Source organism: Lactuca virosa, chromosome 5 (genome assembly GCF_052849685.1).
Source record: "Lactuca virosa cultivar CGN04683 chromosome 5, Lactuca_virosa_CGN04683_v6, whole genome shotgun sequence".
NCBI lineage: Eukaryota > Viridiplantae > Streptophyta > Magnoliopsida > Asterales > Asteraceae > Lactuca > Lactuca virosa.
Window position 1 is genome coordinate 428566963 of NC_136430.1, and position 15679 is coordinate 428582641.

General features: G+C 39.7%; 1 protein-coding gene across 1 annotated transcript; it reads left to right on the plus strand.

Annotated features, from left to right (window-relative positions):
• Positions 1-5865: 5865 nt before the first annotated feature.
• Positions 5866-6423, plus strand: LOC145114141 (uncharacterized). Its single transcript, XM_079050143.1, has one exon. The coding sequence runs from the start codon at positions 5866-5868 to the stop codon at positions 6421-6423; it is 558 nt and encodes a 185-aa protein (XP_078906269.1).
• Positions 6424-15679: the final 9256 nt, after the last annotated feature.

Here is a 15679-nt window from a genome sequence, read left to right on the forward strand (position 1 = left end):
ACATATTTGTGGGACCTACTCATACAAAAATATAAAAGGTCAAATAACCTCGACGATTAATTATCAAGATCTATGTATCCAAGAAATCTTATCTTACGTATAATTTGATATTGGATATACCACAACTACATATTATTATAAAAAATAGATATTAAAATATTTCACCAACGAATTGGTAAGAGCATTCGGTCGTTGAGAAACAATAGATCAGGAGAACGTGAATTTAATTTGATTTTAGAAGCAACTATGGAAACTTGTAATTAAAAATTAGTATTGATGATTTGATCAACAAGTACTAGTTATGATATGATGAATAACTATTTAAGGAAGGCTTAACAAAATTGAAATACTTGAAAGTTGAAATATTTATCTTCTTAAAGGACATTTAACATATCTATGTGCATAGAATTTCATAATAACAATTTAAAAAAAGAAAATCAAGTTGAAAAGTTTCATTTGTTCACGAAGAGCTATTATATCCGCATGATTCATTTGGGTTTGTTTTGACAAGATTCTAATGCTTCGTGGGATCAACATCTTTTTGCATTTTTTCATAGTTTTTGCTCTCAAATATCTAATTAAAAATGTATTTATAGTATGGAGCTGGTAAATATATCATGTCATGTCAGGTTCGTGTCAAACGTAGGCCTGTTGAGAAAACCTGAAACCCGTTCTACCCACCCGACCCGTTCCGAATTTGGGTAGAATGGGTCGGGTAGAACGGGTAACGGGTATGAACATTTGGGTAATAGGTTAACCCGATAATAATATAGGCCGGGTTTTAGGTATGAATATTTATTTTCGGGTATACCCGAATACCCGAATTCATTTTTTAAATAATACCAAATATACAATGCAGTCACGTACGCACACTTCAAATAAAACAAAACCCTTCGTTTCCTTCTTATGAACGACGGCTCGACAGTCGACGTAAAATTGCAAAGGGAATACGACGCTGAAGCTGAAGTCCTGGACCATCATCACAATTCTCAGTTTCTCACTATCGCACGGAATGGAATTAAAAAAGTACATAACATATTATAATGATTTGTATTATTATTATATATGTACTTGTTAATTGTATGGAGTATTTTCCTACCCAATTCTTTATTAAACCAACTAACATTTAAAATTAAAAAAAAAATTATCAATAAGCGTCATTTAAGAAATTTTTGGGTATATCCGATAATTATCCGACCCGACCTCAAACCCGAATACCCGAAACCCGAAAACCCGAATTACAATATAGGTCGGGTATCGGGTATTATTTTCTTAAGGAAATACCCGTTCTACCCGACCCGTTCTACCCGAAACCTGAAAATTTTACCCGTTTGACACCCCTAGTCAAACGGGTTGAAGAGCTTGACCTCAATCTAACTTGTTTAATTACAGTGTCATGTTGTATCAACTCGTTACTTAAACATATTTATATCTTTTTCCAAAACCATTTTACTTCATATCGAGTTCGTTTCGAGTTAACAAGTTATGCCAATTTTTTTCTAACTCTACTTGTAGTTTAACCATTAATCTCTTCTTTGAACCTATGGGTTCCGAATTTAATGTACAATTCAACCTTTTTTGCAAAGTACACAAGTCACTAATATATCTTTGTTCTAAATTTGATAATTTTGGTTCTTGAAAAAAATTCTTTAAACATGTTTATATCTTTTTCCAAAACCTTTTTATTTAATATCGAGTTCGTTTCGAGTTAGCAGGTTAAGTCAGTTTTTTTCAATTCTACTTGTAGCTTAACCATTAATCTCTTCTTTGAACATATGGGTTCCGAATTTAATGTACAATTCAACTTTTCTTGCAAAGTACACAAGTCACTAATACATCTTTGTTCTAAAATTGGTAATTTTGGTTCTTGAAAAAAATTACTTTAATAAGTTACAACTACACATGCACAATATACAAGTAGTCGAAGAATGGAATATTTACATCTCCATCTATATGCATTTAGTGGTGGATAGAGCACCAATTCAAGAAAGATCAATCGGATTCCCCGACCCATGTTATGCTTTCTCAATGCAAAAGAATGGTCATGGAGGACTCCCACATAGCTTTCTATAAAGATTTAAATTTATTCTTTTTCGATCAAAGTTCAATGTTCAACAAACTATAAATCTTTGTTATTCATGCTAAACATATCGTGAATGACTTTTAATGAACTAAAATTTTAGAGTGAAATGCATTAGTCGTCTTTGTGGGTTATCCACAGATATGATTTGGTTTTTATCAGTAATTTGACTAATTTCTGAGTAAATTAGAATAATGGTCCTTAAACTTTACCAAAAGTTACAGGATTGGTCTAACTTTGTATATTTTTCCAAAAAAGCCTTTAAATTCGATTTCTATTTCAGGATAGGTCCCTCTCCACAAACACATTTCGGTTAGACTATCGGGTTTTGTTTTAAATGGTCCCTCATATTATTTTATTGCATCCCAAGGGCATTAACTTTAATTTTTAGGTTTTAAAAGGTCTTTTGTAGAATATAAAGGAGGTTACCGGTAAACTAGAATCTAGTCAGCAAAATACCTGCCAATCTGCCATGTCGCTACATAAAATTTGTCAATTCATTTGCCACGTATATAAAATTTTAAACATCTTCACTACTCTTCACTCTTCTCTCTCCTATCTTGTTTTCTCTCTTTTTCTTTATGTCTTTCTAGAACACACACAAGAACATATAAGAACTAAGTTCTTGATTTTTATGGGTTTTATACATGAGGGCGTACGCACACACACACACATTCAATTTCTGCAAAATATCATTTTATTCTAGGTTTTTCGGGATTTCCTGTAGGTTCTTTGGGTTTTTAAAAATGATTTTAGTGTCAAGAACTCAAGAAATCGTTTATGTATGTGTGTTCAAGACTTGAAAAAAATAATGTTCTTGGTCTAAAACAAACACAAACCCAGAACTTAAGATCTGAAATCGGGTTCATGGTGAAGCAAATATTTGATTTTTGTGATTTTCATTATTGAATCCGGTTCTTGAGTTCCAAAACGAACATTGGTGAGCAAAACCTAGAAGATCTGATTTGGTTCGGATCTTCCATGACTCATGTTCTTGACAAACAGATCTGGAACCGATTCGGTTCAGAGGCTACCCTCCCTTCGCCAACGTCATCGACACTTCCAAAATCCACAATGATATCAAATCCAACAACAACTTCACCTTATTTGCGTCGTTGTCTATCTCTAATCTGTTAAGACTAGTCACTAGCAATTGGATATGACCTCCTCACATCCGAAGAACTTCTGATAATTTTGAATCAAGGTTTTTACATATTTTGTTAACCAAAAAAGTGAGAATTGTTAAATGCTTGATATGAAGTATTATCTAAATTGGGTATATGTCCATTTACACATATTTAGATAAAAAAAAATATTAGTTTCTTGGAGATGTTCGATTAAATTCGTGGCGTATTGGTTGTGAAAATTGCATGTCCAAAGTTTCATTTGCAACAGATTATCCTGATTCAGTCCCTGAATCATCAAAATCATCATCAACTTATGTCAAAAAAAAATTAGATTTATTCGCTCATGACTGGTCAAAATATTCTCATCGAGATCCGAAATCGTCGATTACAGTCAAAGGTGTTGATATTGTATATATATATATATATATATATATATATATATATATATATATATATATATATATATTGATTGTGCAGGGATTAGATGGCATTCTCGAGTTCATACCTCATACGAGAAGTTCACTTCATAATGTATTGATTAGTTGGTCAAAGTTTCTAATGTTGTATAGATGTTTGTATTTATCTCAACCTTATATGGAGAAAAAATTAGTCTCTTGAGTCGATTATTGAGTTGATTATGATGGAGTTTAATCTTAAGCTATTTGAGGAAGAGTGGTGGTTGGTTTCTGTGACTGGGATCGACAAAAAAGCTTTGTGGAAAAAGAAGAGGTTGGATGAAATGTGAGGTGAGGTGGATTTTAGAGCTATTTCTTTTTTTAGTGAGAAAAACCCTATTATCATGGAAACCGGCAATTATAAATCATTGTCATTTATTAACAGGTAAAAATGGACTTTGTACCCCTAAACCACCGAAAAAAATGAAGGATTATTTAAAATAGAACCCGATAATTGGTTGGGCTACAGTGACATTACCTTTCTTTTTTTCTTGTCTCACTCTAGTTATAAAGAAATCTTCGGTTAATATCTTTTTTTCTTTTTGAATCCCCCATAATCTCCTTTCATCTTTTAGTTACAACAAAAAGACATCCATCAGATGGGACTTTACATAAAAATAGGAACAATAATGAAAAAACTACAAAAATAAAACCATTTTCATGGACTTGATGTAAGTCTTTCACACCCATTAAAGATTTACAGCTATGAAAATGATGGTTGTTGGTGGTGTTCTAGTTTTTTAGTTGTCATTTTTTATAATGTAAAACACAAATAAATTATAATACGTTTGCTATTTTCTTGCATCTAACCCATTGTAGAATACTCTTTCAAAAAGCATTGAATCTCAGGTCATCAGATCCAGTGTGAAAAATGAGCAGGTGTGTTTTGCAATATTGGTGGATTAATTTTTCTACCCCAATTATGCAATTTGTTCCAATCATAGTCAATAAATTTGTCTAGTATTTTGTATCCTATTTATAAATGTAAAGATGGACGTACACAATACTAAAGATGGATATATTAATACATAACAATTTTGTATTATTTTCTTATGGACATGGTTATATGCATTTAATGTTTGAAGCTTCCACCACCAAATGAATAAAAACTACTATTATAAGAGTGTGTGTTTGTTTTTCTCAAGGCAATTAGACAAAGGGGAAAAGTTTAACTAAAAAAAATACCAACAGCTTGGATATCATGAACAGAGAAATACATGATTAAGAATGTAACGGATGTTTCATAATTCCAAACAATATATACATGTAATGTTGCACATATAAAGTATCAAAATATAACATTATAACAGGACAAATGCTCAAAAGGGTAGAATACAATTATAGTGATATGGTCGACCGGGCAGTCAACAGTAAGTCCTCTCAGTATACTTGCTCCAGAAAATGTCCGATAAGGATATCCCTAAATTGCATACATAGGCTTTAGTATAAAGTTATAGTTTAAAGTCTCGTTTTACAAACCTCTTATTTTTACGTCTATTGTTATGTTTACCCAAAGCTATAGTATATATTATCTTGTCCGTCGTTTTTCATTAGCCCATCACTTTGATTGGCCTAATCAATAAGAGCCCGAACATTATGCCCAATCTTTTATTAAGACTAAAATTATTTCAATTATATGACTCATATTTGAGGTGTTGTGGCTACGTTGGTTGCTTTGTGATTTAGGTGCAATGCAAAATGGTGCTACTCCACTAATATGTCACAATGAAGCAGCCAGACATATTGTTGCTAATCCAGTATAGCATGAACGAACTAAACACGTAAAAATGGATTGTTATTTTGTCCGAGAAATGGTTAATAGTGGAGAGATAAAAACTTATGCTATCCGTTCAGAGTTGCAACCTGCAAACATTTTTACGAAGGCTCTAGGTGCGAAGAGATTTCAAGTTTACATTGCAAGTTGGGTGTTCGTAATCTTCACAATCCAACTTGAGAGAGAGTGTTAGAGTTCGTTTAGGATTGTGCACTTTCCTAATTTATCTCTATTACCTTTCCTAGTATATCTTTATCTTGCAGCCCAAGATATTTTCTATTTGTTTCCAAGTTTGAGTCTCATTCTATTTCTTAGCTTATATATAGCTATTCCTGTAATCAGTTTTGCAATCAATAAATATATTACAGAGTATCAAAATTCTCATGGTATCAGAGCAATTTTCTCTGGAGAAACAAATATTCATATAAGATGATCGGAAGTAAAAACAACAATCCGCCACCAACCGGTGAAAAAACCATCGACATGTCGTCGCCCTACTTTATCACATCAGCCGATCACCCAGGGCTTAATTTCGTTGATGAAAACTTACTAAACGACGGGAATTACAGCAATTGGGTGAACGAGATGACTAATGCGTTATACGCCAAAAATAAAATCGGATTTGTTGATGGTTCGCTTCCAAAACCAGAAGACGGATCCAAAGACAACATGAATTGGAAACGATGCAATGCAATGGTTCGAGGGTGTCTTGTTAGCTCCATAAAGAAGGAGATCAAGAACAACGTGAAATACACGATTACCGCAAAAGACATATGGGATGATCTAAAAGAGAGATCCAGGAAAGAGAATGCCCCAAGAGCATACAAACTCAGAAGAGCAGTAACCATGATTCAACAAGGAGACATGATGATATCATCCTATTACACCAAACTCAGAAGCATATGGGATGAAGTCCACTCGATCACCCAACACCAACATGTTCTTGTCAAGGACACACATGCAATATTACAAAAGAAATCAACATGATTCAGGAAAATGAGCATTTGTATGTTTTCTTAATGGGGATAAATGAGGAATACGCGATGCTAAAAACACAAATACTAAGTACTAGTCCTCTTCCAACCCTAGGAACAACATACCATCTTGTTAGTCAAGACGAGCAACAAAAACAAATTGGAAACACATGGACCATTTCTAACGATTCCGCTGCATTCCAAACTTTAAGAAACAACTCCAAGAATCAAAACAAAATCAACACCTATCAACCTCCCAACAAAAGGAAGAGCGACGATCGTTGGTGTACCCACTGTCAGAAATCGAGACATACTATGGAAGGATGCTTTGTGCTAATTGGATATCCATAATGGTGGACACCAAGAGCTTCCAACACGAAAAATTATGATGGAAAATCAAAACCCCAACCACGTTGGTCTCACAAAAAGCGAGTACGAGAAGTTGTTATGGATGATCCGAGACACCAAGATGAACACTACGACACCCACGGAAAACTTGATAGGTAAAACCAAAACCAATAATGAATGGATTATTGAATCTGGTGCAAGCGAACATATCACCCACAACAAGGAGCTATTCAAAACAATAAAGAAAGATGGCAACAACACCTCTATTAAAATACCCAATGGAAACATGGTCGAAGTTAAGGGAGTCGGAGACATACACATATCAGATGGTTTCAATCTGAATGATGTGTTGAATGTCCCTGGTTTTAAATGCAACTTGTTATATGTTAGTAAATTAGCTAATGATTTACAATGCTCATTAACCTTTCTACCAAAAACTTGTTTCTTATAGGACTTACGTACGAGGAGCCTGATTGGGATGGGTAAGGAACAAGACGGTCTGTACTACCTGCAACCATTAAAGAAACAAGGGATGGTGATGGTGGCATGGACCAAACATGAAATCTGGCATAGAAAATTAGGCCATGCATCCGAGGGAGTTCTCAAGAAAATACAACAGTTAGGAAATTTAGGTACAGCAAATAAGTTTTGTGATTCATGTATTCGGGCAAAGAAAAGTAGATTACCATTTCCTACTAGTTTTTCAAAAACAAATAAATGTTTTGAATTAATTCATGTTGACATTTGGGGGCGATACAAGCATGCTTCACTCAATGGTTCACATTATTTTCTTTCTATAGTTGATGATTATAGCCGTGGAGTGTAACGTCGGGTTCCTGGTATGTATTTAAAGTTATAATTTATTCATTTTTGTATAGAGACTCGACGAGTTAGAGGCCCCAAACTCGTCGAGTAGAGATGGTTTGGGACGAGGGTTATGAAGTCTACTCGACGAGTTGGGAGCCTCAACTCGACGAGTAGGACTGGCAGAATGAAACCCTAATTTTAAGGGTTTTACACCCTATTTAAACACCTTAACCCCATAACATGGCCTCATTTCTAGCCTCCAAGTCCCAAACCCTAGATCTCAAAACCCTAATGCATTGTGTGAGCTTGTGAGTCATTTTTTAGAGAAATCTTGTGTGTGTGAAGCTTGTGGAAGAAGGAGAAGCTTGAGGACTCAAGAAGGAGATTATATATCCAACAACTTCACTTCATTCTCAGCATTTTCTGGTAAGCAAGTCTCAAACTTGCTTAATGATTACTTAGATCTCTTTCCTATCACTTTTATTGGGTTTTTGGTCTAACTAGCACGATCCTTGGGAAATGGACGTCCTGAGTGAGTATATCTCCAGATTTAGGACCTTGAAGGGCTTTCATGGCATAAAGGTGCAAACTTTATGACCATTGAAGCCCCATGCAAGCTTTAGGATGTCATTTTGGCCTTTTAATCTCCAAAAGGCCATTCATGGGGAGAAATTCAGAGACTTTACGTGTTAATGTAGTGTCTAGGGTCTAGATCTCAACTTGTACGCCTTATCTTGAACTTTTGATGGCTTTTGGAGTTGGATCTAAGCCATTTTGAGTTAGGGTTAGGGCTCATTTTTTCTAGGATGGGTCTTAACGGGTAAAGTCGGAAACTTTACCCTCCTAGGTATGTTTTCAACACACATCTGGAATATGGGACTCAGGTTTGAAGGAAGAAGGGCTTAATACATTAAGAAAGCTTAACAGACTGAAGAACTTGACGAGTCCATAGAGGAACTCGACGAGTTGGGTCGGGGTGTCCCGATTCTGTTGATTGGAGAAACTCGACGAGTTCGTGAGAGAATTCGACGAGTTGGATCGTGATTTTAGGGTTTATGATTTATGGAACTCGGCGAGTTGATGGACCAACTCGGTGAGTTGAGTCAACCCAGATTGTTGACTTTGACTGGACGTTGACTTTGACTTTGACTTTGACCAAGGTTGACCCGTGAAGGGGGTTTTGAGTATGGAATGGTATCTAAAAGGTTATTATGTATAGGGCGTGAGTAGAGCCGGGTGCGGAGCAGAGACGTTTCAGCTTTTCACACTACATCGAGGTGAGTTTCCTTTTGTAGCAACGGGTCGAAGGCACCAATGTCGGCCCGTGTAGAGTATGTGTGATGATTAGTAGCTAAGTGTAGGCAGGGCCCGTATCTTAGTCTTATTTATGATTAGTAGCTAAGTGTGGGCATGGCCCGTATCTTAGTATTATTTGAGTATGCATATGAATTGATAGATTATGGTTATACTTGTTGTCTGCGTGATACTTGTATGTATGTCTAGTTTGCGGAGTGTGGGTGGGGGACCGTATCTCCTGGATAGCGGAGCGTGGGCGAGGCCCGTACTTCCTAGCCAGCAGAGTGTGGGCGAGTCCCGTATCTCTGAGATAGTTGAGTGTGGGCGAGGCCCGTATCTCATAATTAGCCGAGTGTGGGTGGGGGACCCGTATCTCCTTGAGTGCGGGCGAGGCCCGTATCTCCTAGCTGCATGTTATATGATATGTGTATGGTATGTGGTAGTTTGGGGAGACTCACTAAGCTTCGTGCTTACAGTTTTCAGTTTTGGTTTCAGGTACTTCCGGTAGCAAGGGGAAGAGCTCGGGATGACTACAGTGAACACACCATTATGTTCTTAGTATGGGATGTTTTACTCTGATATATTGACATGTGTTTTGATATGACACTCTGATTTGATACAATGACTCATATTTGTGATGAAATGATTTTGGTAACTATGGTTTAATTAATAGTTAAAAAGGAAATTTTTGGTCATGATTTTTGGGATGTTACATGGAGTATGGGTGTATTTTATGAAAAACAAAACCGATGCATCACAATATTTAGTAACCTTTTATAAAATGGTTGAAACCCAATTTGAAAAACAGGTCAAACGCATAACAACAAACACTGGATCTGAGTTTTAATCTCAACATATCATGGAATTCTATAGAGATAAAGGAATCCTTCTTGAAACCTCATGTGCTTATACACCACAACATAATGGTATGGTAGAAAGAAAACATAGAGACCTACTGGAAATGGCTAGAGCATTACGGTTCCAAGCATCTTTACCAATTGAATTTTGGGGTGAATGCGTCATGACAGCCGCTGTAAACGTTACCATGAACGGTCACGTTAAATGTAACGGAAGCACAAACGAGACGTTATCTCGTCAAAACCTTGGCCAAGGCCCGGCCAAGGCCCGGCCTTGGCCCAAGTAATCTAACACCGGGGCAACCGTTTGCTTCCCTCCATGAGGGACGAATATTCCCCGTGATATTCTCATTCACTCACGACCAATCAGGACGTGAAAAGAAGCCTTGATGACACCCAGAACTGACGTCACCAGGCAGTTAGTTAACGTGGGCATAATTCTCCCAGTTAGAGGAGGCCATATATCACACTCATTGGACGAGGTCCTCACGATCCGTTAGTAACAGGTATAAAAGGATCTCATCCGCCTCAAGGAAGGGATCCGTCCTCTTTCTCATTGAATTTACCCTAATTCTCTCTCTCAGAAAACTAACTTGATCATCGGAGTGATGTCCCGGGAGAGCACCCGGTCGTCCTCTAACGGTTCGTATGTGATTGTGTTCTCAGGAAAGCTCCCAAAGCAGTTACATAATCAAGCATCCAAACCCCCTAGAGAGCATGTCACAACATTTGGCGCCATCCAGACGTATCCTCAGGGTGATACAGCCAATTAACGACGCTGGTTCTTCGCAAAATGGCGATTTATGCCCGACAGCACCTACGCCTGCAATATTAGATCTGTTTCGAATACCGGTGGTGATAACCAATGAACACCACTGCGAGTATAGAATGCAGACTCCAACCCAGGTGTTCATGGCGTAGATCTCACTGATTACGGGGCCAGTACTCCAGAGCAGTTTCCGACAACCGTCATCGAATGGTTCATCGCATCAAACGGCGATATCGCATCCTGATCTACTGCAAAAACCTTCGCATGACGGCATGGAAGTACTTACTATCTCTAATCCTCGTAAGAGAAACATGACTCATCAAGCAGGGGACGAAATAGAGGTACTCTCGAGAAATCTACTCAATATCAGTTTTTCGAGCAACGATCCCAAACCATTGAACTGGGATCCGAGAGATCCGCTCCTCATATCTGGATTCATTCATAACACGAAAATCCATCGAATATATATATCGACAACGGTAGTTGCTCTGATATACTCTATAAGCACTGTTTTAGACAACTACCAGATGCGTGAAATGAGGGGCTACAACCCCCAATCGGTGGGTCGTTGATAGGGTTCACCGGACACAGTTTGTGGCCATTGGGCACAATTCGACTGCCCTTAACGATGGTCAGTCACGACGAAAGGGATCGAATCACAAGAACAATCGAATTCTATGTGATCCGATATCCGGCAGAACACAATATCCTGCTCGAACGATCGGCAATCTCCTCACTACACCTTGTACCATCAACGATCCATGGCATAGTTAAATTTAGAAAACGCCAGGGATCAACGACGATCCTCGCCACGAACACCAGGGCACAACTATGTCACCAAATCATAGCCGCTCCTGAGCTTGTGCGAGCGCCAAAGAAGTCAAAAGAGGGATGTTCCACCGAGCAGCACCAAATAAACATGGAATACCCTAATCAGCTCGTGCGAATTGGTACTCACTTGTCAGACGAAACTAGGGCACGACTGGTGGCACTCCTGAAACAATACTCCATTGTCTTTGCCTGGAAACCAACCGATCTAATCGGCATCGATCGACAAGATATAGAACATAGCCTTAATATCGTACCAGGGAGCAACCCCGTTAAACAAAAGAAAAGGGGCGAGGCAGCAGACCGGAACAGGGCTATAAACGCAGAAGTGGCTGACCTGGTGAATGTTGGCATACTCCGGGAGGTCATGTTCCCGATATGGGTAGCTAATCCGGTCATGGTGAAGAAATCCAATGGGTCCTGGCGAATGTGAATTGATTATTCATATCTTAATAACACCTTCCCAAAGGATTGTTACCCTCTCCCGGAGATCGACCAGAAATTCCAGTCGCTTGAAGGTTTCAACTCAAATGTTTCCTTGACGCGTATAAGGGTTATCACCATGTACAGATGAAACAAGAAGATGAGGCGAAAACAGCCTTCCATACAGAGAAAGGCACCTTCTGCTACCAGAAAATGCCATTTGGGCTAAAAAAACTCGGGCGCTACTTATCAAAGGCTGATGGACAAGGTATTCGCCGATCAAATTGGTAGGAATATCGAAGTTTACGTCGACGATATGGTAATCAAGAGCCGCGATGAGAAAACATTACTCCAAGATGTGGAAGAAACCTTCAGAACGCTAGCTAAAGCGCAGATGAAGTTAAACCCAACTAAGTGCACCTTTGGAGTCGAGGAAGGGCAATTCATTGGGTATCAGGTATCCAAAGAAGGGATTCTCCCCAATCCCACTAAAGTACAGGAGTTCCTCGAATCGAAAACTCCCCACAATCTCAAAGGGGTACAGGATATCAGCGGTAGGTTGACGGTGTTGGGAAGGTTCATTGCCAAATCTGCAGAGAAAGTGCTTCCTCTGTACTAGACACTCAAAGGATGTTTAGACAAAAAGCAATTTAAATGGACAGAAGAAGCAGACACGACATTGCAAAAACTGAAAGACGCCCTACAACAACTCCCGGCTCTCGCCTGCCCACTCCCACGGGAGACACTACAGATGTACTTAGCAGCGTCTGAAGAGGCCATTTCCTCTGTACTAGCAGTAGAGAGAGAGGGCAAGCAGATCCCCATTCATTTTGTTAGCAGGGCCCTGCAAAGGCCTGAAGTTAATTACCCGTCCTTGGAAAAGCTGGTCCTTGGAAAAGCTGGTCCTTGCCCTGGTTTACGCAGTCAGGCGACTACGGAGATATTTCCAGGCCCACGAGGTTGATCATGTGACTAGTTACCCGATAAAGCAAGTGCTACTAAGGCCAGAAAAGTCCGGACGCCTAGCCAAATGGGCTATAGAGTTGGTTGAGCACGACATTCAATACCACCCCAGAACCAGCATCAAAGCCCAGGCTCTTGTAGACTTCCTGGTCGAAATCCCAGATACCATCAAGGGGGTACCAACGACAATTTCCACCGACCCCCTCGAGCCTGAAGCTGGTAAGGAACTATTGAAGTTGTACACCGATGGCGCGTCAAGTAAGGAAGGCTCAAGCACAGGCCTAATCCTTTAAATCCCCAAAGGTGAAGAGATCACTTACGAGTTGCGATTCGACTTTCAAGTATCCAACAACGAGGCGGAATACAAAGCACTCCTAGCAGGCTTGAGGCTCGCCAAGGAGGTTGGCGTGAAGTAACTAGCAGCCCTCAGCGATTCACTGCTTATCATAAACCAGGTAAATGGAACGTACGAGGCTCAAGACTCAAGGATGAAAAAATACCTAGACGCAGTGTGAAGTCTAACCATCACGTTCAAAATCTTTTCCATAAAACAAATCTCCTGGGGAAAGAACGCAAGGGCAGACGCTCTCAGCAAGTTAGCCTCAACTTCCTATGATCACTTAACAAAGAAAGTTCTAGTCGAAGTGCTCCCGGAAAGAAGCATCGACAACCAAAAGGTCAATACAATATCGAATGCACTGGAATGGACCAAACCGTATGTCGATTACTTATGCCATGGCGTGCTACCAGATGACCCTAAGGAGGCAAGAAAAGTCAAGATCAGGGTATCACATTTTACAATCAGGGATAACCAATTATACCGAAGAGGGTATCTCAGTCCATGGCTAAGGTGCATCTCCAAGGAAGAGGGGCAGACATTCCTAGAAGAAATTCATTTGGGGGATGCGGCGGCACATGAAGGCGCTCGAGCACTCACAGGAAAAATACTCCGCCTAGGGGTATATTGGTCGGACGTGTACAATGACGCTGCAGCTCTAACCACGAAATGCAAAGAATGCCAGACATTCGCTCCTTTCCAAAACCCACCGGCCATGCCGTTGACCAACATCACCAGCCCCTGGCCTTTCCACCAATGGGAAATCGACATAGTGGGACCTTTCCCACCAGCGCCAGGGGGGTGTGAAATTCTTACTAGTGGTCGTGGATTATTTCATGAAGTGGATAGAAGCAGAACCGCTGGCCACCGTCACTGGCAAACAAATGATAAAATTCATGACCAAGAACATCTTGGCCCGTTTTGGCACACCCAGAATCCTCATAAGCGATAATGGCACACAATTTGAAGGAAGTCCCTTCAAAGAGTGGTGCGAAGACAAAAAAATTCATCACCGGTTCACATCAGTAGCGCACCCTCAGGCCAATGGGCAAACCGAAATATCAAACAAAACCATAGTTAATGGTTTGAAGAAAAGGCTACTCAGGTCAAACTCCATCTGGGTGGATGAACTCCCGACAGTGATGTGGTCCTATCATACCACAGCAAGGTCAAGCACGGGAGAAATGCCATTTAGTCTAACCTATGGGACGGAAGCGGTCCTCCCATTGGAAATAGTAGCCGGCTCCCTACGAACAGAGAGTTTCGAGGAAGCAGCCAACGAAGAAGGGCGACGCCAATAAATGGACATGCTCGACGGAAAACGTGAGGCGGCACAGCTGCGCCAAGCATTATATAAATCACGAACTGAGAACTATTACAACTGCCAAGTCCGGGTCAAAAACTTCAAAGTTAGAGAATGGGTACTAAGAAAGAATGAGTCCAGCCATGCTGAACCATTGAGGAAACTCAGTGTCACTTGGGAAGGACCGGAAAAAATCATGGAAGCCCATAAGAATGGTGCTTATGTCCTAGAAACTCAGGATGGGCGTGCCATTCCAAGAACGTGGAATGTGCAGAGCCTGCGACACCTTTACTCTTAAAACGAGTGTTAAAGGTAGAATCAGTGCTAGAGAAGGCATTGTGTATTAATTTTAACATGTAAACGTAATCAGCAAAAATTACTTTACTACTTTCAATTTTATTACGCTCTAAACAAAACTAGAGTAAACAAAAAGGGCAATTCAGATGCCCCTTTTATTTTCAAGCTTGAAAATCAAAACAAAGAGGCTGTGTACATTTACCGTGTGACAACAAGGACTGATCATCCAACGTCACACGAGCGAAATCGTTACAAGGAGGCAGCCATGGAGTTTACATAGAGAAGGCTCATAACCTTCCTCCCTAAACATGTTCATCAATCACATCATAGCAAACATATGAAAGAACATGTGGCATGGGTGTAGAAGGATCATAACCTTCCACCAATAAGCAAAGCATAATCGGGTGAGCCTCAAGATGACGATCTTGGCTACACCTAGGGTCTTTAAGCAGCAAATTAGAAAAAATTTCTCAAAGACCAGCTTTAATAAAATATAAATAGTTCACCAACAAAAGGACTCAGTTCAGGGGTGTAAGCAAACCCTCCATAAATACCATGCGATGGCTAACACAAACCATCCATGACGCAACCAAACAAACGAATATGTGCGGTAACAAACATTCATACCCACAAAAATAAAGTAAACATTGTCAAGGTTGTTGGACTCCCGGACTTTCAGGCTGCCTCTAAAGGCAGCAAAGAAAACAAATAAAACAAGTAAAAGAAAATATTGTTCACAAGTGCTACATCAAAACAAATCAAACAATGCTACTTGGGGGCAGGGGTGTTACCATCACCAGGGGAAGGGCTTGGGCCAGGGCCCGATCCATCGATTTGAGCATCTTGACCAAGGTCGCGAAGCCCGACGATGTCTAAATTACCCAAGCGAAGATAGCTAGCAAAGTCTGTTTCAGTAAAAGCAGCCAGGGCATCTTCCATATCTTGGACCTTGGTGGCCACGTCCACTTCAGCATCTGCGTTAAAATCCCCAACGATCACCAACTATTGAGCAGCCCTATTTCCCTGTTCCACCCCCGCCGC